Source organism: Neofelis nebulosa, chromosome 2, assembly GCF_028018385.1.
Source record: "Neofelis nebulosa isolate mNeoNeb1 chromosome 2, mNeoNeb1.pri, whole genome shotgun sequence".
Lineage (NCBI taxonomy): Eukaryota > Metazoa > Chordata > Mammalia > Carnivora > Felidae > Neofelis > Neofelis nebulosa.
This window is the reverse complement of record NC_080783.1, coordinates 72,147,360-72,169,784: the sequence shown is the minus strand read 5'-3', so window position 1 is coordinate 72,169,784 and position 22,425 is coordinate 72,147,360. Positions and strand designations below refer to the sequence as shown.

The window sequence follows — 22,425 nt, the reverse complement described above, 5'->3', positions numbered from 1 at the left end:
ATGTGTTCTGAGTCTCACCATGTGGGCTGCTTCCCTATCACTGCGAGTCAAGCAAGAGGGGCTTGAACAGACCACTCAGGAGGCTTGATCTGTGTGCCGTGGAGCTTGGTGGATACAATGGATCAATGTCCGACTTAAACCTGAGGAATCTAAAAGGCAAAAGGCTGGTTGAAAGGGCATATAAGTGTGGTTAGTAAGTTACCTACTCTCCCACAGACAGTTGCCAAACACAGATCAGATGAGGGCCACGCAGGGTAGAACTGGCCCAGCGTTGTGTTAAATCCTTCCAAGAAGGCAGCCTTGAAGGGCAAGGAGGTCTCAGCAGAAAGGGGCTGAAGTTAGACTCTTAGATTATCAGGAGCTGAGGCATATATTTACCAGTTTCGAGGAACCATGGTTTCGAGAAAAGATCAATTAGGGGTGGTGGTGGTGGTGGTGGTGGTGTAAGAGATCTCTGAAAACCTCCCAAAGCATTCCACGAAGGAAAACATTAGCTCTCTGTCTGGCCAGAGAAATTAATACCAGATTAGACCACTGTCAGGTCAAGAAACTTTCCCATCCTGTACCACTGTTCCAAGGTGGTGGGGCGGGGGCATAGGGGGCAAGAAATCACAGTTAGTTAGCTGATGGAAGCACAGGAAAAACAAGCTTGGGAAACAGGAGAGAAACTAATCATGCTCCTATCCTGCTGTAGGCTTACAAATTAGGGCAGACCTGAGCTGGAAAAAGGGAGAAGCTTCAATGGGATACTCAAAGTTTCATGGAAAAAAAAAAAAAAAAAAAAAAAAAAAGTCCAAACAAGCCAACAAAACCCACCAGGACCGGACATTTAAATTACAGGCATCACACATACAACATCAGTAATGTGTTCTTAAAAATCAGATGTTCAGCATCAAAATGTTCATTAGGATCCCATTCCACATTATTTCAAATAATAAAAAATCATAATGTATTACACATTAATCACCATCCTCAATTTCCTAAAATGTCATTACTTATTTTCCTATTTTTCTACAATTTCCTAAAATGTGAATTAAATACAAATGTGGGTATGTATATACCCACGTAACAGATGGTTGTATTGGGATATAAACCTTTAAAACATTGCTTCCTGATCACCAAGTAATCAATACAGTTGTTAGCAGACAATTGCAGTTTAAGCTGTGATTTCTTTTAGCACCAGTGACAGCCGAGACACCTATCTCTTTTGCCCACTCTCAGCAGTTTTCAAAACCTCTCCATGTGATTCTGACATTTTACAAACTGTACTTAGAACGTAACTTGATTTTTTTTTTTTTTCAACGTTTTTAATTTATTTTTGGGACAGAGAGAGACAGAGCATGAACGGGGGAGGGGCAGAGAGAGAGGGAGACACAGAATCGGAAACAGGCTCCAGGCTCCGAGCCATCAGCCCAGAGCCTGACGCGGGGCTCGAACTCACAGACCGCGAGATCGTGACCTGGCTGAAGTCGGACGCTTAACCGACTGCGCCACCCAGGCGCCCCGAAACCTCTCCATGTGATTCTGACATTTTACAAACTGTACTTAGAACGTAACTTGAGACTCCCTATACAACATCTTGTTTAAAATATCGTATTGTTTGGTGTAAGTACATTTAGAAATGCTTGAAAATGTGTCGAAAGGTAATTCTATTCCGTGATGTTTGGATATAAAAAATCAAGAGGCATTCTACCGAAAAAAAATTTATCAGAAAGACCTGGAATGAAAGAAGCAATGGAAGGGACGTTTTAAGATAATGAGAGTGGCGGGAAAAGTCATGGGACCTGCCCTGGATATTATCCATGAGAGGATGAAGCAGGAACTTTATAGAACAGAGGAAATGGACAGAGTAGAGGGAAAAATAGAGTTGTTTTTTTGACTGTGTCTTGAAAGTCCTGCTTATAAAATGTACGGTTATCCATTGTTTACAGAGGCAGATTAAACATTCTGTAAATCATTATACAACACAGGTACTGCACAATCATAATGAAATATATTTAAAATCCTCATAATCATGATCTTTCAATAATGCCACAGGGAATTAATTACTCTATAGTATAGACAATCTGAAAATCATGATACTTTATAGATTTTTTTTTTTAATGTTTTTTTTGTTTTTGAGAGGGGGAAAGCACAAGCTGGGGAGGGGTAGAGAGAGGGAGACACAGAATCTGAAGCAGGCTCCAGGCTCTGAGCTGTCAGCACAGAGCCCGAAGCAGGGCTTGAACTCACGGATCACGAGTTCCTGACCTGAGCCCAAGTCGGATACTTAATCAATCCAGCTACCCAGGTGTCCCTCAGTTTATTTTAACTTCTTACTCTGGAGTTTGAGAAAATCTGAAATATGTCCAACTTATGTCCAAATATTGGGGCGCTTGGGTGGCTCAGTCAGTTAAGTGTCCGACTCTTGATTTTGCGGTTCGTGAGTTTGAGCCCTGTGTCAGGCTCTGTGCTGACAGTGTGGAGCTTGCTTGGGATTCTCTCTCTCCCTCTCTCTCTCAAAATAAAGATAAACAAACATAAAAAAAATATATCCAACTCCATTCAAAGCTTTAAAAATATTAAAAGTCAAGGGCTACTTTAGAAAGGTGATTCCTTTCAGTAATTCCTGACATCTTTCATGATGTTGAATCTTTGAGTCAAGGTAAATGTCTATCTTGGTAGGGGCACCTGTGTCCTTCAGGAGCCTCAAGGTCTTAGCAGGTAACTTATCTCTTCCCTAGAACCCTTTAACTTCTATAAATCTTTCCTTCTGGAAATGGGAATGTCCCTGAGGGAATGATCACATGCTACTAGCCAGAAGTAGCAGAGGACAGCACAAAATTACTTTCCTTTGTACTTCAAGAAGCCAGAGAATATAAAATTATCGATCTTTTGAAAAGGATATACAAAATATCAAATTGGTGAGTTTCAGGCTTGAAAATATTTCCCACAGCAATTCAAGGACCACAAATGGAAAAAAAAATGCATATAATTATATGAATTTCTGAATAAGTGCCCCCTACAGGTACTCAGTATGACATAACCTGAGTTTACATTTGGGCAATAAAAAGACTGGGGCATAAACCTCACTTTAACAATATTCTTCATCTAGAATGCTAAAAGTTCATCAGAAACAACCCTTGAGTAAAGCCACTGTAGAACTACTAAAGAGGAGATTTCTAACCTATAAATAACCAGTGTCTAAAAATGTCGGACTTGTGTACAGATTTGAAATAGCATTTGTGGCTTCCACCTCACTTAAAGTACTACTGAGGATGTGGGGGCACAGGACAGGTGTTCAGAAGTGACCCAGGCTGTCTGGGATGGAGAGAGGATGTTCTCAGTGACAGGCAAAGCACCAATGCCAGGCTTCGGAACCAAAGCCAGGGACCAGAGCAGCGACGACTGGCTCTCGACTCACCTTTGCCATTTGAGCTTGAACCCCACTAGCCTTCAGGGCAGACACAGCTTTTTGAGCTGCTGCAGGACTGTCGAAGTCGACAAAACCATAACCTGAAATGCAAAACACACTTCGTTATTGAGCCATTATTTTGTGATAATGTAAAGAGCAAAAAAAAAAAAAAATGACTCTAGTTGGTTTCCGATGTGGGCAGCAGAAACGAAACCCTGACGTCCTGACAGATGTCTGGCACTGACAGCTGCAAATGCAGCGTCCTTCTCAGGCTGTCTTTCCCTGTCGTCTCTCATGAGCTAGACCAATGTCCCTTCAAAGTAAAAAACAAAACAAAACAGTTTTCCCTTTTCTCAGGTGTCCTATACTTACTGGAAAAAAAAAAAAAAGACATCTAAGTTAACCAACCAAAGTTAAGAAAAGAAAGGGGAGGGAATCAACTTCAGAGAAATAGCGTTTCTAACGATTTGGCGAGAAGGATAGAACAATACTTTGGAACTTAAGACATGACAGGAACAAAAATGTTTATTCCATAGACTAAACTATATTTTTCAAAGAAATTAAGAATACCCATTAAATACCCCAAATATAAAATAATCTAAATTTTAGTACTTGATTAAAAATATGATTACTTGTTTACTTGATTTACACCTCGTGATCCCCCTTCACTTAAAGAAGGGGGTAAAAAAATGCCTCCAGATATCCAAAAGAGCTGTTTCAGCAGTTCATGCTCTAAAACCTAAAACTAAACCTCCCCAAAGAGGCTCTGATTTAAAGCTTATTTACCCATAGCTTTAGAAACATTTTTAACAAGCTGGTCAGCTACTCCTTGGCCACAATGTATCAAAAGCAGAAAAAGGGAAGGGGGTGTCAGGCTAAGGGTAGGGCTGCTACAAAAGAAGCATATGGATGGTACTTACCAGTGAAAACTGGCAACAAGCGATAAAAGAGGAAAACTACACAAAGAACAGGACTTACTCAGTGTAGAGCAATAGCTCCATGCATTTCGCACAATCCAGTGAATATCACTGTACTAAAATAGGCAATCTTTGATTTTTCCCTGTGATCATTCTTAAGTTATTGGCAAAAAGCTAAATTGTATTTAACACACTGCTTAAAAGATCAGGGAAACCAGGCAAAAATACCAACAGAGATTTTATTGGAACTCAAACCTATTACAAAATAAATTTTAAATGAGTAAGAGTATTTTGAAAAACAAGAACACTGTTAGGACGCTGCACAGAGGAAGGGCCAGTCCTATCATTGACGTGTAGATATTGTAAAGATAGTTTAGACCGTGAAGTCCTAGTGCCAAAACAGACCAACATACAGATCAACAAGGCCAAATGCAAAGCTTGGAAAAGGTTCAAAGGTCAGTGTGCACTCTTAGTACCAAAAATACTTTCTGGTAACAAAACAAGTTGTAATGAAACAGAGTAAGCCATCAATTATAGAAATAGATGTTTCAGTAGAGATTAGATTAGTTAAAGCTGAAATAAGAAGCAGCTTCCTTCTATTACTTGGAATTGGACTGAAATAAAGCCTAGTTTGATTTAGACAGTGGAGAAATAGCCAGGTTGGAAAGAAAAAGAAGAGTTAGCTCAGGTAAAAGCAGAGAATGCTACTCAACTACCACATCAGAAATTAGGTTAAACATTCCGAGTGTTATGTAGAAACCTGTAGTTAATGCTAATACATATCCCTCTGTGGGCACACACAGGCACACACTCTCTCACTCTTGTATGTATTTTATTACCAAACACAACTTGAGCAGGCCATAAATGAATACCCAACTACAATGAAATGATGTAACTCCTACTCATGGATATTTTAGCGTGTCCTCCGCACAATTCTGCTGTTGCCAATAAATCACAAGAGACAGAGGATCTCAATTTTGATGTAACTGTGGTTGAATTTATTACCAGTCAAGTACTATTAGTATTATTTTATCTGTTATTTTCTTATTAGGAAAAAAAATCCATAATGGTTGCATGCTAGTTGTTTACATCCTTTTCTAACCACAGAGCTGTTTCATAAATATTTGCTTTAAAACAAACGTAACAGATAGGCATGCAACCACGTGCCCTTTTCCATTTTCTCTATTGTATCACTTTCTAGTAAAATATGAGAGTAAGAAAATTTTGAACTACAGGTTCTATGGGTTTCATTATAAATATATGTATAAAGATGTTTCTGAAGGTGGGATTCACTAAGTAACACAACACCCTCACACTGGGTCCCCAGGAGGGGTCTCAGCTCTCAGGACCAGGCATATCCTGCTTCCTGGATTTTCCTTCACACTGTAGTGACCTGATCCATGAGAATAGCTATGTTTTCTGTTTTTGCTTTGGCTATTAGGAAACATAGGCAGGCCATTTCTGTAGGAACCTGAGGTTTCCTGCTCTTACCCTTAGTTTCTCACTGGTCACCCATTTTTATTTTGCGTGCATGTGTTCTAGTCCTGTATGTAATTCTGTAAGCATTAATAATTAATCAGTGTCATCATCAATACTTTGTAAGTTGTTTCTTTTTCTTTTTTCTTTTGGTCCTGAATTGCCATATATACCAGTGTTGGCAAGTTTTTAAATACCTTTAGTTGGCTAAAAACGGACAAAAACTGAAATGCAGGAGAGCAACTGATTCGTGAATTTTCACATTTAATAACTAAGGTACATGTTATTCAGAGCAATGTTTCTCTCTTCAGTGTAATTTTCTTTCTTGGATAGTGTCTATAAAATCTGCTTTGTGACCAAAAAAAATGTTCTGTGACCTCTAAGGTGTCTTAATTTCTAGGTGTAAAATTCTCTGATATAGTCAACCTCAAAAAATTAGTATATAACACAGGAACTTTCCATTTATGTGAATATAATCTCTTATGCATTACCTATTTATCCATCTATCCATCCATTCACCTACCTACCTTCTCAAGTTATCAGTGGCTAACATGTTATTTGTCTTTATCATGAGGTATGTTGTGTTATTTCTTCTCATCTGTCCTAAAATTACTTTTTTTTTTTTTCAACATTTTTTTTTATTTATTTTTGGGACAGAGAGAGACAGAGCATGAACGGGGGAGGGGCAGAGAGAGAGGGAGACACAGAATCGGAAACAGGCTCCAGGCTCCGAGCCATCAGCCCAGAGCCTGACGCGGGGCTCGAACTCACGGACCGCGAGATCGTGACCTGGCTGAAGTCGGACGCTTAACCGACTGCGCCACCCAGGCGCCCCTAAAATTACTTTTTTTTTCAGGAGCTCTCTCATTCTCACTTCCAGGATTTTATAAACCCATTTTGCTTCCTTGGTCCCCTCACTCCCTATCCACCCCTCACATATGCTGACATCTATCTATTCCTGAGAGTCTGTGTGAAACAAAGAGCCCTAAAAGATTCCTGTCATTGCCCTCACACAAAGCAGTATCTCCTTCGATTCACTTCAAGAGAAGGTCTCTAAGAGATGTGGCGTATAGAAAATCAGTTCCGAATTATTCCTTCTCTTATTCTAAAAGCACCACAACCCTCTCCACTTACCTTTGAACACTTTCCAACTGTTAAGGCTTTGTATTATGAAAATAGTTTACATTTAGCAGCAGTATTTTTTATTTATACCTTTTCTATACCATGTTGAGCATTTTATGGATTTTGGGTTCTAGGGAATAAGTTCTCATTGGAGAAGAGTGCATAATACGTAGGAATTTTCAGTGCAGGGGCGTAGTGAGGAATTCACCCTTACTTAACTGGGGCAGCTTTGCTAATTTTAAACACACTGATCTGCCATGGAAGATTCTTTTTTGGGGGGGTGGGGATGGGAGGAAAGATAGGGTAAAGCCATAAAAGCACTGGTCTACTGCGATTTCTCTCTCAGTTTGAAACAAATGTTTGAGATCAGCTTCCTGTTTTATGCCTGCAAAAACCCATTTTGCTTTATACAACTAAAAGATTTTTTTTTTCTGTGTCCTGCGTTCCCAAATCATTTATAAATATGTGAAGTGACGCTAACCTTGGCAACTAAATGTAAACAGTTCAGTCTACAATTTGACTCCCTCTAGTTTAATTCATTTAAAATATTTATTGAGTACCTCTCTACATAAAGCAATGCTTTATTCCCTGTCCCCAGGCAAAACTGTCTTAATGTGCTATGTTGCTTCAACAGGACCTTAGATATTGGCCACAATGGCTTCTTTAAATTTAGGAGCTTTGAAGAAGAGTCAAATACAATGAACCACTTCACGTCTAGATTAAAGGAAATGGCTGGCTTCTAAGGCGAGGCCTTACCATAGGGTTCATTTACATTCTTTGCCTTTCTCAGACGGTGCTAAACCACAGCCATCACCACTACTTGAAAAACTAGGGTCTAATTAATGAGGAGATTTGCCTTCGCTGCCTATTCCTGTCAACCTTATTTCAATTCATGGGGTCAGTAGTTGACTCAAAGTCAGCTGACTCCATTCTTCCCCTTTCCTAGAAATCACATGCCCATTGTTAAGATGCTGGATCATTAAAAGTCAGAACCGGGGAGCATCAGCACTGCCTACTGTAGACGCCTCCTCTTCCAGCTCATGGAGCTGGATGAGCTCATCCTAATTACATGGAAAACTGAAGGTCAGTGCATCAAATTAATGCAGCAGCATATTTCAAAGGGGGATATGACCTCCCCTCCCTATTACAATTTGGTCAGTGAAAATGGTTCTCTCCTCCCCGCTGCCAATATTGTCAACAGGCATTCAGCACAGAACAATTGGGAGTATTGAAACATGTAATTAAGTACTGCTTAAAACTACTCTATTCTAATTAATAGAGCCAATTTGCACAATATGTAATCTTTTCAGTTCTTTAGTGCAGTCCAATGGTCTTCAGTAAGCAGCTCTAATCTCTTTGGGCTCAGGAAAGAAAAGCTATTTTCTAACTTTACTTCCCTTTTAAAAGTAGCGGCTAAATGCCAACCACTATCCTGCACATTAGCTCCACTGGTGTCCGATCTGCGATTCTGGCAAAGTGCTAACTGCTTAGGGTTTCCAGCCAAAACTCGACCAGGGACAAATGTAAAGGCATATGCTGACATTGTGCAAGACGGGAACTGGGTGACACATAAGACTTGCTTTTTAATAGAATGGAGGTAGTTTTGAAACCAAAGATCAGGTTTAAAATTCCATCATTTTCCTAAAGCTAGGATTTAGTAGATTATCATTCAAGGGAAGATACCTTTGCATTTGTTCGTTGTCTTATCCAAAATTGCCTTCGTGGAGACTATTTTCCCATATCTAAAAGATAAACAGGAAAAAAAAAAAAAGGAGAAGTTAAAATCAAGGAACACTTGTTAACATCTAAGTCCAGAGAACACACATACTTTTCAAACATCTGCAAACTTTAAGATACAAAATGTTCTATACTTAGAGGACAGAAAATGAGACTTCTAAACTCTAAACTAAAAAGGGGAATGGCTAGGTCTGCTATTTGAATCTTTGGATTACAGCTGGATGTTGAACTTTGAGGAATCAGAGGTACTTACCTGACAACCTTGGGACCAAAAAAAAAAAAAAAAAAAAAAAAAAAGAAAAGAAAAGAAAAAGGAACATGAGCTCTGTAAAAAGTTTCTTCTAGTAACACTATGTGAAAACAAAGCCAAATGTAAGGCTACAAAATTACTGAAGTACTATGATCCACAAAGACTTTATAAACTGACATGAGGGGAAAGCTGCCTGCATTATATCTATTCATTTTGGTTTTGCAGACAGCACTGCATGGCTCCACATCGTCACGTGCACGCACGTCCTTGTTTAACATGCCTGATGGTGTATTTAGTGCAGGTCTTTTTTTACCTAAGACTTTGATAGCTATTTATATCTATATAAACAAATATATAAAAATATATAACTAACACATTCATTAATATCTCTTTTAACTGAGCAGTAACAGCTATATAGTATACACGCTAATGTGTGTGTACATGCATGTGTGTATAAGAAATGAACACTAATGAGGGTTTGTATAAATGTGTTCAAATTCCTTAATGTACAGTAGACACTGGGGGAAGAAGGGAAAAAGTCCAGAATGCACTGCTACTGAAGATGAAATGGCAGCATGGCTTAAATATATGTACTGATCCTATATCCTTTATAGTGACTAGACCATAATGTAAGGTGCTGCCATCTATGTCTGTCTTCAAAACCCTAAGGGAAAAAAAAAAAAAAAAACAAAAAACGCTTTGAAAAATAATTCTTTTTTTTCAACGTTTTATTTTTTTTATTTTTTTTATTTTTGGGACAGAGAGAGACAGAGCATGAACGGGGGAGGGGCAGAGAGAGAGGGAGACACAGAATCGGAAACAGGCTCCAGGCTCCGAGCCATCAGCCCAGAGCCTGACGTGGGGCTCGAACTCACGGACCGCGAGATCGTGACCTGGCTGAAGTCGGACGCTTAACCGACTGCGCCACCCAGGCGCCCCGAAAAATAATTCTTAACAATGATTGGGACTCAGATATGCACATAACTTACTTCATGATCTGAAACCTGTGTCCTCATTTATACATGGTCAATTTTCAGATTTTACTTTCCTATGTTTTCCTTTTAAAATTTCACGTTTTCTCATGATCTTGAGGACTAAAAAGTCTTAAAAGCTTAGGAAATGAAGCATCTGTGCAGCACTTTAAACCATTCTGAATACTGTAGGTTTCTAGTTTATGCACTGAACAAGCTGAAATGTTTTTATCAAGAAGAAACAAATGGCTTGAGCCACCTCTTTCCCTCAGTTAATTTTCACTCTGTGTAATCATGTAATCAAATGATTACTAACTAGGCATGAAAGTAAAGATAATTTAAGGTTCAAATGACAATTACATCCAAGAGGCATAATGCTGCACAAACACCTTCAATTCCCTGTAGAGACTCTGAGTATTTATAACAACATTAACACAGGTCACTATGCTTACCAGGAAAAAAAAAAAAAAAGTAATAATTAAAAAGAATCTGTTAATCAGAAAAAATAGGTGATTTTAGCAACCATTTCTCTACGTAGGTTATTTACATGCTTGATATTTACCAGTGCTCTCTCCTTTTGCTCAAGTTTTGGATGAAAAGATTTTTAGACTGCATTCCTGTCTCATACCATTCCAAAAGTACGGAAGAAGAAAGTTAGTACAGCTCCAATTTGGGATAAGGGGATTGAGAGTCACAGAGATTAAGAGACTTTGCTTGAGGTCACAGAGTTCAGGGTCTTTTGTAAACCACACAGAAGAAAGGAAATTTAGGGAAGGTCAGGGGCTGGCCTTCTACCCTTCTGGTCCTGCCCTCCACACTAATGATGGGAAGGAAAAAGAGGAGTGGGAAGTAGGAAAAAAGAAAACGCTCCCGGTAGCCCTGGAACTCAATCCATGCCACACTCTCTTCGGGTTTCTGTTCTCTCTGGTCTCTTTGCTACTTTGAGGTCACTCCTCACTTCCACATCTATGAAACCCACACCTCTTCTGCTCTGAATTGACTCCCCAGATCTTGTTCTACTTCTCTGGGCACTCGTTCCATTCTTCTTTGCCCATTCAGCCTCTTCTCCCTCCTTAACCAAGTACTCTCATCTCAACCCTTCCTTTGCCTAGGAAATCCATCCAGTGCTATGGGGTTGTTTAACGCATCTTCTCTGATGGTGCCTGTCTCCTTTTGGAGTTGTTTGTTGTTGTTGTTGTTGTTTTATCCCCCCCCCCCCCAACTTTAGTTTTTGTCTCCTCCGCTTTCAACTTAAATATCTTAGTATGTTATTAATTAAGATACTTTAATATCTCATTCAATGTCACCTAATGCCCGATATTTTCTAAATCCCATCCCCAAAGAACCACAAACACATCTTCCCTGTCTTTTTCATTCAATAGCACTATCTCACTCCCAATCTCCCCTCAAGCTCAAGATTTTACAGACACCATCAACTCAGGCATTCCTGAGTCCAGGCAGTCAAGTAACTCTTCTGAGTTGTCTCTGATGTGTTTCTAATATTCATCCTTTCCCTTCACTGTGTCTAGACCCAAGCAAAAAACACATAATAGCTCTTGCCTTGCCTCCAGCATCTGGTGCTTCCAATCCTGTCTGCTTTTATTTACCTTAAACATCACTTTAAACATGTCTCTCCCATCCCACCATTATCCCATTCTACCCATGCTTCAACTTGAAGAACCTGTTCAAACATTTTCTCTTCCATGAACCCATCCCTAATCTCCTCATCCAAATCCGTTGTGATTTTGTAAGAAACCAGAAAAGGGATTACATGTACTCAATTCCTACTTATGTTCTAGGCACTGTGCCAGGGACTTTGTATGCATGATCTTATTTAATTAACTTTGCAACAATCTTAGGAGGTAGGTGCTATTATTCCCATTTTTGCAAATGGGAAAATGAAAGCTCCTATAAATTTTAAGCCTAAGATCTCACCTAAAACCCCAAAGCTTAAATGAATTGTGTTTCATTTTTCACTGCAACTTACTCATGAAATAATTTTGAGAAACAAGTTTCCTTTATACACTGAGGGTATGAAAGGAGAGGAACCAAGCAGAAGCCCTCTTTGTATTTTATTTTACCTGCAAGGACCTCTTCTTATCAAGTGGGAGTAGACTTACTTTTCAAGCCAAAGCAGAGCTTCTGTTTGTGTTAAACACAAGAAATAAACATGTGGTTCATGGCTGAAAGAGGGATTGGGGGGGGGGGGGAGGCGGTGTGGGAGAAGAGATATTTCTAAAATGTATCAGTTTTGCTTTCTACTGCGGTTTTTACCATGATTTGTGGGTTAAGCCTGAAAGACTGTGACTCTCAGGCAGAAAAGTTTCCACTCAGTCTGTGCTGCTAGTATTCCATGTCGTCTCCCCACACTGCAGTGGATCAGTGGACTGCCCGTATGGAGTTACCTGAGGGGTGCAGCAGGGTTTACGTCTCATAAGCTGTCTTCTTTTGGGGGCTATCCACTCACCTACACTTCCCACAGTGTCAGAGGTACCTCATTAAAATCACCAGGCTGGAAGATGTCACACTTGCCATCACTCAGGCCCTGGCTAAGGTAGCTTCTCAGTGGGTGATGAAGTCAGCATGTTGTGGGGAGGGAGTACGGGACAAGTAGTTCTGATGACCGGTGAAAGGATCTAGAACATGGGGATGAACCGTCTATCAAATGGCACCTCAAGAAACAGGGAAAAGTACAGCAGGGCTTCAGAGCAGTCACCATTTCCCACTACTGGTTCTATCTGCAGTAAGATTTACTAACGTGGGGCCAGGGATGGGGGTGCTATAGATGATTAACATTTCGTCTCATTCTATTGTTGATCATCAGGGCCTAGGTGTAAAAATTCATAAAGCAACTATTCACCTACCCTTGTTCCAACATGCATTTTGTTTTAAAAAAAATCATGAATTGGGGCACCTGGGTGGCTCAGTTGTTTGTGTGCGACTGGTGATTTTGGCTCGGGTCATGATCTCACGGTTTGTGAGTTTGAGCCCCACTTTAGCCTCTGCGCTGACGGCACGGAGCCTGCTTGGGATTCTTTCTTTCCCTCTTTCTGCCCCTTCCCCCCGCAAGCCTGCATGCACTTGCTCCCTCTCAGTAAATAAACTTAAAAAAAAAAAACAACCTCATTAATTAACAGGGACATGTTGGGAAAAACAGGCCTCTTGACTGGCAGAATTCATATTCTAACAACACCAAGGAGAAGAGAGCAAAGCATAGACTTTTATGGGGAAAATGTGAATATGAAGATTCTTTGGGTTTTCACCCGATTCAAAGTAACAAGGCTCAGACCACAGCTCTGGTACCCAAAATATAATATTCTTTGCTAAGAGTAGATAATCCACTCCAGAGGAAGCAAAAGGATAAAAGAGTAATTAGGAGATGTGACTACAGAATCATTAGAATTTCAAAGGGAGAGGATAACAAGTAAAGACTCACATTTAAACCTATTGGCCCAAGTGAACTTGGCTGATAAAACCTTCTGCTGATAATCTACCAACATTTCTTGTGCTTCTATCACAGCTTTAGACATTTCTCCCCCATTTCCTTTTAAATTTCTTTCATCTTAGTAAGTTTCAGACTGTACTTAGTAGATAAAACTTCATTTTCTCCTCTGCCCCCATCAGTCACTCCTAAGCTCTAACTTTTTATTAATTTACCTTAATTACAAAAGAAATGCATACTTGTAATTAGAAGACACAGAAAAGTAGGTTGAAATGTTAGTATCACCGGAAGTCCTGGGTAGGAATGTTAAAGCACGTTAGTGCCTATCTTTAGACTTTGTCCAACGTGCGTGCACATATGGAACACACACGTGTGCAACCTGTGTACACACACACACACACACACACACACACACATGTGTGCACAAACTCCTGTACTAGGGAACTCATGGCTTTTATCACATTCCAAGTTACAAGCCCAGGCTCTGGAAAGTGGAGTCCAACCCACCCACCACCAACAGATGGCGACAGTGGTTGATAAGTTATTTTAACATTGGTCATTCCAGTTGTAAATTTATTTAAGATACCACAGGGTTATGTGCAGTGTCTGTGTTTTGAAATATTTTAGGATCATTATTAAACCTGAAAAAGCAATGAGTATGTGGAAAACAGTAAGAAAAAGTATACTTATAATGTGAACAAAAAATATATTTTAAGTTTGACGAAGGTGGGATATTGCTCATGTATAGAAGATGATTGGTTTTTGTTTATTTTTTAAATTTTTAAAAGTTTTAAGATAGAGACAGAAAGAGAGAGCATGCGAGTGAGCAGGGAGAGGGGCAAAGGGAGAGAGGGGATACCAAGCAGGCTCCGCACTACCAGTGCAGAGCCTGACATGGGGCTCGATCTCTTGACCTCAGGATCATAACTTGAGCTGAAATCAAGAGTCGGATGCTGACCCAACTGAGCCACCCAGGCTCCCCATGGTTTTTGTTTGTTTTAATAGCTGAACTGCCAGTGAAGGACAGATTAAGTGTGCATCCTGTGAGATTCTGTGCCTGTGCAAAGCACAATAATCAGCAAGAAGGAGGGACAGGGAACTGAAATGACGTATGAGTATATGGCTATCAGTTCAACATCAATACTGGACAATATGATCTAATGAGTTAATTCAGGAGACTAAAAAAAGCAACAGCTTACATTTATCCAGCTTTTATTTTATGCCAGGCACTACTCTAAGTGTTTTAAGTCATTTTAATCTTAACAACCACCTTTGGAGTAGGTGAGGGCTTTTTCCCACTCTGTAGATGTGAAACTAGAGAGCAGAGCACGGGGCCTAGTAAAGGCAGCACAGCCAAGAAGTGGCAAAGATGGAAGACAGGAAGTTTGCTCCGGACAGCCATGCTGACAGATGCAGAAACTGGTTACCAACCACGGGCTGTTCCATAGGTTCAAAGCAATTCCCGTCTTGAGTCTGCATGGCTCTAAATGAGTGAGAGGATGAGGGCAGACTCTAACTGCAAAGGTTTCCAGGACAGATGCTGATAACATTCAGAAGGGAGTTACTGCACTTTCTGAGATAAAATAACACTGTTCTGCTTGGAATAAAATGCCCAATAGAGCATATGTATTAGTGGAAAGGAGGGATGACTGGCTTTAAAGCTTAAAAGGAATAATTCATGTATTTACTGGGTAATAATGGATTTGGGACTATAAGCCATAACTCTTGTCATTTTGGACTTTTGGGGGAGAAGAAAAACAATGCACATGCAAACACACCCACACAGAGATCATACTGCATATGCTGTTTTCTACCTTGCTCTTTTCGCTGCTTTACTTTTTCAGTGGCCTCCCAGGAAAAGAGAATTTCCTAAAATTTGTTTTAGCTCTTCTAACAATGGGTTGAAAAGAGGAAGGAAAAAAAGTATTAGATAACACTCATTTTGCTAATAGAAAAGTTTGTTGGAGAATGAAATAAAAAAGTAGGAGTTTTTCAGTGAGGATTCAGAATAACATGGATAACAAAGCCATGGATATATGTTTTATGTATATATATGTATATGTATGTAATATGGATAACATATATATATATATTTCCATGGATATGTTATCCATGTTATTCTGAATCCTCACTACCCTGAATAACTCAACTGGTTATGTTTTCTTTATTTACTTGGTATAGGAAGTGGTAAGCATTTGAAGATGTGACATTTTACATTTTAAAATTAGGCAACCAATATCAAGCACATTTTATAAGACTTTACCTTTTTAGCACTGAAGATTTTATTTTAAAGTTTATTTATTTATTTTTGAGAGAGAGTGCAAGTGGTGGGGAGTGGGGGGAGCAAACAGAGAGAGAGGGAGAATCCCAAGCAGGCTCTGCACTGTCAGTGAGGAGCCCAAAGCAAGGCTTGAACTCACAAACTGTGAGATCATGACCTGAACTGAAATCAAGAGTCAGATGCTCAACCGACTGAGCCACCCAGATGCCCCAGCAGTGAAGATTTTAAATGTTTCTGCAAGACTCTTCTAAGATCTAGAAATACGAAAGGTATAGAAAGTTATTCTACTTTTCATTTCAGTTGTTTTGCCTTAACGGTCCCTGTTACTTGGGTGTAACAAAGGCTGGGTGTGCCTTTGTGGATAAATGATTTCTGGCACATGGGACAGAACAGAAATCTCCCCATCTTATGCAGCTGAAATTGGAGCCAGAGTTTGAAGGAGGTAAAATGCTTGGCAAGGGAAAGCTGCTACAGCCCTAAAGGTCAGGAACAAACCTGGTGCTGAAGGTGAACGGAACACAGGAAAGACAAGAACAGTCAAGAAAGGGATCAGACCAAGAAACCAACCCACACAGCGTGTCTTTGGCATGCCCTTCACCATATAAGGCCTATGAAAAATATACACAATGCCATTCTTGTCATCAAAGGGGGGACACTCTGTTGGGGGAATGTTAGGGAATCTTTAATATTAAAAAAGAACTAAGAGAACTTGAGGTGTTGTCTGATGAATGCTAAATCAAGGAGGCATAAAACATAGGATAAAGGTCAAGTTCATGAAGAAAGACTTTGGGGAAAGCAGAAATTCAATAAACAGAAGAACCTGTCTAATGCAACCCGTGTTGGAGGAGTAAGGGACGCTAACTGTGCAAAGGTCCTAGAGGGCCTGGAGTTCCAGGAAAAGGAGTCAAGGAACAGGACAAGGCTGGAGGTGTTGCAACTGCACAGTGATATGACGAAAGCAAGAGTTTAGTAAGATTAATGAAAATCTTATGGCTAGGATCAGCAGACAGATGCCACATTTTATTATTTTTGTTTTTGTTCTTGGTACTCAAGCAATAACACTCACGTTCAAGAAATTAAAATGGAGGGATCAGAGCAGCTAGGAGATGACTGGAAAGGTTCCAAAGGACAGAAAAGTTTTAAGACAGAGGACTTTTGTGAACTAGCCTTAAATGCTTAACTTGACAGCTGAGAAAAATAATCCATGGTGTCTGTGCTATGGAAAGCCGGTGGCTTGTTTCTATGAATGCAGAGAAGAGGGAGAAAAGGAGCCATTGCAGCTCACTTTTCCACACTGTCCTGGAAAGGACAAGGGGTTCCAGACCCTGTCCCAGACCTAGAGCTTGAGGAGACATGATGTGGCAGAAGCTCTGACCATCCTTGGGCAGTCTCTGCCTCCACTACACTGGTTCTGCCATGGCACAGGCTCTGGTGGAGAATAAATTACAGAAGCTCTGGAACAAAGTGTCACATTTTTCAAGAGAAAATATATACACCTGCGGATCTGATTTTTCATGACACTAACATGTTAAGATAAACATGCCCTTCAGGAATACAAATAAAATTGGCAATTTGTACCCAGTTTTTGAGGTTTATAACCTCTTCTGACTAAATTTAGAGCCATGCCTGCTCATCTGCCTTTTCAACATTCCTGGGTGGCACAGCTAATCTATTATAATTGCTACACAAAAGTAACCAGTTCAGTCTGTTTATTGCATATATGGCTTGAACTAAATAATGCATAGAGAATGGACATTAGAACTACCTAATTAGAAATGGCTAAGATGCATTTTTGCCATATGCTATGAAAAAATTACACTTCTAAATAAAAAGCATACTATAAAGCATTTATTACATGGATTTGCTATTATAGTTTAATATCAGATCTGTTATGATCTGCAATCAAGGTAAAGTAGCTTTAGACTATTTTATGGTCTTTTAAGAGCACACAGCATGCAAAGTGTCATTTACATTATCTTATGACAGAATTTTTGCCACAAGTCACTGTACTACAGCACTTAGGGATGCAGTCACAGACCTACATTAGCGCTCCCAATACTAATATGTCAGAGGAAAATAATACTCCCTGAAAACGGAAACCAGGGGTGCCTGGGTGGCTCAGTCGGTTAAGCGGCCGACTTCGGCTCAGGTCATGATCTCACGGTCCGTGAGTTCGAGTCCCGTGTCGGGATCTGTGCTGACAGCTCAGAGCCTGGAGCCTGTTTCAGATTCCGTGTCTCCCTCTCTCTCTCTGACCCTCCCCCATTCATGCTCTGTCTCTCTCTGTCTCAAAAGTAAATAAACGTAAAAAAAAAAAAAATTAAAAAAAAAAACAAAAAAAAAACCAGAAACCAGAATTTTACATGTAAAATAGAGATTATCTATCAGTCTCAAACACTGATTAGCATCTAACTTTTAAAACAAAGACAGCTTGTTTGTAGAAAGTGGTCTTTTATTTCTGAACTGAATTTATGCACTGACAATGACAGAGCATTTTAAAAACTCTCTTCCTCTCCCATCAAAACCTGGAATGTATTTTCTTTGCTTTGACAATGTCACCTTCATGTTGACTTCACGTTACTGTATCGTAACGAAGACAGTATTATACTAGAAAGTAGACAGATTTGCAGCCAGAGAGGTCTATGCTCAAGGGATCCTCTGGTCAATGACCAGCTCGGGGACTCTGGTGTAGCAGTTGTCTGGCCTCAGTAATCCTACCCATAAAGCAGAATGGTAACATCTAACCTCACAGGACCACTGCTAAGGGGCTGGCACAGTGCTTGACACAGAATACATACTCAATAACTAATAAATGCTGTCCTCTTCTCCCAACACACTCCAAATAATGGCACTTCTAATTCTTACCACTTGATAGCACTAAGCTAGACTACCTCCTTACCTTAATTTCGACATGATCCTGGGTTGCAAATGTTGAGAAAATGTAGACCTACCACTTTTATCGTGACTTTTCAGTACAGTCATTTGCATAATGTAGCCACTCAATATATACTGGCTGAATATGTGAAACATAAACATGTAATATGAATTTTTTTCCCCTGAAAGTGTTTGGTGTGGGGAACTGAAGGAGGTTGGCAGTAGTAGGGAGAAGGGAAATATTACATTTTGCCTTGGAAAATGAACACTGCCTTGTATTTTATTCCAATTTAGCTTATAAGAACACCAAGGAGGGAAGCGAGGTAATTTAACAGTTTAACACGAAGTAAAAATTAGTACCAAGAAGAGAACTGTAAAATGTTAGCAGGGGGAAAGACCCAAAAAACTAACAGAATTTTTGTTCCTAGATTGTTTTTCATGTATCTCTAAATTTGTTGCTCTTATAAAGAGAAATCAAAACTAGAAATCTTTCGGACACACACACACACACACACACAGAGTACCAAAGAACTATGTCAGAATCTGCAGAAACTGAATGCATTAAACTCCAACACTGAAAAACATATTAATGTTTTCATTAATTCAAACTGCTTCATTCAAAACAAGAAAAGCATGACAGAGACTAAAAGTAAACAATGCTCTCTGAAGCAAAACAGAGAGTTATCTGAAACTATTAAAACAGAGTGTGCAAATTACCTAGAAATTTCTTTTGATTCTGATACAAGCAAAAGAGGCAAGAGCCAAATTGGACATTTCCTAGACCAAACACTAGTGTTGGCTTTGATCCAAAACACAGCACCAGTGTATTGATTTTCAAATGCAGTAGGTCCATCCTTTTCTAAAGTAAGCTGTCTTGACTGCCCCAGGACCTTGAAAAGCCAGTCTGGAGAACAGACTGAAAAGGGAAATGATATCTCTTCTACTCATTTTTAGCTCTAAGAAATCTGGGGACACAGTATAAATGCATTACTGGTATATACACTTGGACAGTATAAGCAAGAGAATGCTAATGTAATCTGCCAGCACAGTTGATGTTCCTAAACTCAGATATTTCATTCAAGGGGCACTTGTGACCATGGTCACGGCTCTGAGTGGATCTGATGGAAAAGGAATGTTGGTTTCTCCCATGTGGGTTTCCTACCGGTTTGCCTCTGAGCAAACCGTCCTTAGACACTGTAGCTGAAGATAAGCAGTCATTCCAGAGCCAGAGCAGTGTGGTTCTGAAAGTTTACAGTCTTAACATTTAAGAAAATCAGAGGGGAATAATCTGTATGTAAAAGAATGGAACTAAGGAGAACCAAATGCTGTAAATTACTTCAGAATCAGTTTCACGAAATTACCATATCCCAAATGAAAGGGCTATTACCTCACTCTCAAGATGGCTGGAATTCACTGCATTTTCCAGAAGATGTTCTCATTCTCCTTTGCGAGTAAGGGGGCTGTGAATGAAGGCTAGGACTGTTTACATGACTTTGTAATAATTTTCCCATCTTGGTTGTTTTGAGAAATCTTGCACAATAAGAGAGGTACTAATGGAAAGTGAAAATGCCATTCAGATTCTCTAAAATAACAAAAAACTAGATTCAAGAAATGAAGGCTAATACTGATCTGAAGCAAAATTCCAGAGTGGATTGGTAAACAGAAGGTTAGAGAGACTTGTGAAAAGAACAAATACGAGTGAAGTCCTGAAGAGCAAACCATACACATTCAAGTTTTGTTCTTTCTGGGTTTTTTTTTTTTGGGGGGGGGGGAGGGGTGCTAAGGAAGAAAGAGCTGCTTGGGAATGCCACACAGCGTATTTTTATTTGAGCTAAATAAAAATCATTATTTGCTCATGGAACTAGATGAGGACACCTGGGAAGAGAAGTTTGGTTTGGATGAGTGGGTATGTAAAGGGTTAAACAGGTGTCTGGGCTGAACTCTGTTGGTCAGTGATCGCAGCATGGAGGGAAGGCTCTAGTGCTGTGCCACACGGCTCTGTTCCTGGCAGCACTTTCTCAACACATAAGCAACTACATAAATCAGGTAACTAATAGCATGCTAATTACATATATACATGTTCCAAAGCTGGCAGGGGAGGATGGTGGATGTAAGCTGTCAAAATTAATACTTTGAAACTGTTTCAACAGGCTAGAATAAATCCTTGGCCAAAGCCAACACTATAATATTTAACATAGAAAAGTAAGTCATTTGTATATGACTTATTCTGGGGGCGGGGGTGGGGGGAATCAACTGTATAAATTTAGGTAATGCTTCAACATATTCATGTGAAAATACATGATTTTTTGATTAGGAACAAACAGGTTCAAGTTCTCTGAATAAAACAGACTTAGGTTGCACTAGAAAAATACATGATCCTGATCATAATGATAAATTATGCTTTTGGGTCTCTTTGCTCACCAATCCCCAAAACACACCATTATGGGTTAAATTGTGTGCCCCATAAGATGTCTTAGGCTCCAGTACCTATGAATGTGATCTTACTTGGAAATAGGGCCTCTGCAGATATAATCAAGTTAAGAGGAGGTCATTATTAGGGCAGACCCTCATCCAATGTGACAGGTGTCCTTATAAGAGGGAAATTTGGATACAGAGACACAGAGATGCTGTATGATGACAGGTGGGGAACTGAGCTACAAGTCAGGAATACTAAGGATTGGTGGCAAGCCACTGGAAGCTAGGAAGAGGCAAGGAGGGGTTCTCCCCTATAGGATTCGGAGGCAACACAGCTCTGCTGACACCTTAATTTTGGACTTCTGGCCTCTAGAACTGTGAAACAATAGTTTTGTTCTTATAAAGCCACCCAGTTAGTGGTACTTTGTAAGAGCAGCCCAAGCAAACTCCTAAAACTCAAGCTTGCCTATCGCTATACACGTTGCTGTGCCTGCCCTGCTCGGTCTTAATTTCCTGACCTTTAAGCCATTACTTCGCTTGGGGAACTTTAGTGTCATTCTGCAAGACTCAGTTTCATGGTGTTCTCGGGCAGCAAGGCTTTCTGACCGCCCCTCCCCGCACCCCCCCTCCCCCGCTCCCCATGAAGTGGAGTGCTGTGTCTGCACTACGTCCACGGCAGCGTGTCCTCAGTGCATCTTGTGCGGCAGTCAGCAAGCTGCCTCACGGCCGGCGTGTCTGCGTCCTCGTTAGATCGCTACCTTTGAACTGCTTTCCTTTGTGTATCAGGCTCCAGAACAGTCAGCAGTCAAAATTCAGAAGAAAGGAGTGGAGGAATAAATAAATGAGGAACAACAGCCTGCTTTCTACATCGAACGTATTTGTTCTAAACCTCTCCTCTTCCCCAGTCTGGGCGCTTTTCGGAAGAGAATGAGCCCAATAGACAAGTCCAGAAATCACAGCCTCTGAGGCAGGCACAGCTGAGGGCCTTATAGATGCTTGCCTGGAAAGGGAGAATATATATATATATATTCTCCCTTTTATATATATATATATAAAGGCCTTTCTAAACACGACGTAGAGAGTTGCCACCACTAGCAGTGGTGAAGCAGAGAAGGATCTCACAAAAACTGACCTAGGAAGAGAGGATCACCGGCACTCAACAGAAAAATAAGTGCAGTGAATTCTTCCAAAAGTTAAATTTATTCTAAGATTAGTTTTAAAATGGCCTTTCTTTTTAGGAAGTGGTGGTGAAGAGTGGTGGTTATTTCAGTTTGTGTCCTTTTTGACAAAATATAATCTTAACTCTGTACCGGCTCTCTAACCTTAATTACTTTTGTTTAGTATACTGGCCCTTAAAATCCAAAACCTGGGGCACCTGGGTAGCTCAGTCAGTTAAGCATCCGATTCTTGATTTTTGGCTCAGGTCATAAGCTCAAGATCCGTAGACTGAGCCCTGCATTGGGCTCTGTGCTGACAGTGTAGAGCTTACTTGGAATTCTCTCTCTCCCTGTCTCTCTGCCCCTCCTCCCCTGCTCTCTCTCTGTCT

The 22,425-nt window shown here is 40.1% G+C and overlaps 1 protein-coding gene across 8 annotated transcripts in view; it reads right to left on the bottom strand.

Moving 5' to 3' along the window:
- The window catches only part of RBMS1 (RNA binding motif single stranded interacting protein 1), a 221,000-nt gene that overhangs the window by 35,678 nt on the left and 162,897 nt on the right, over positions 1–22,425 (bottom strand). For all 8 annotated transcript variants that reach the window (XM_058715168.1, XM_058715167.1, XM_058715171.1 and 5 more), the window contains 2 exons: positions 8,593–8,651; positions 3,404–3,495 (listed from right to left, as the gene is read on the bottom strand). In XM_058715168.1, the coding sequence (XP_058571151.1) occupies positions 3,404–3,495; positions 8,593–8,651 (151 nt within the window). The remainder of the gene's footprint in view (positions 1–3,403; positions 3,496–8,592; positions 8,652–22,425) is intronic.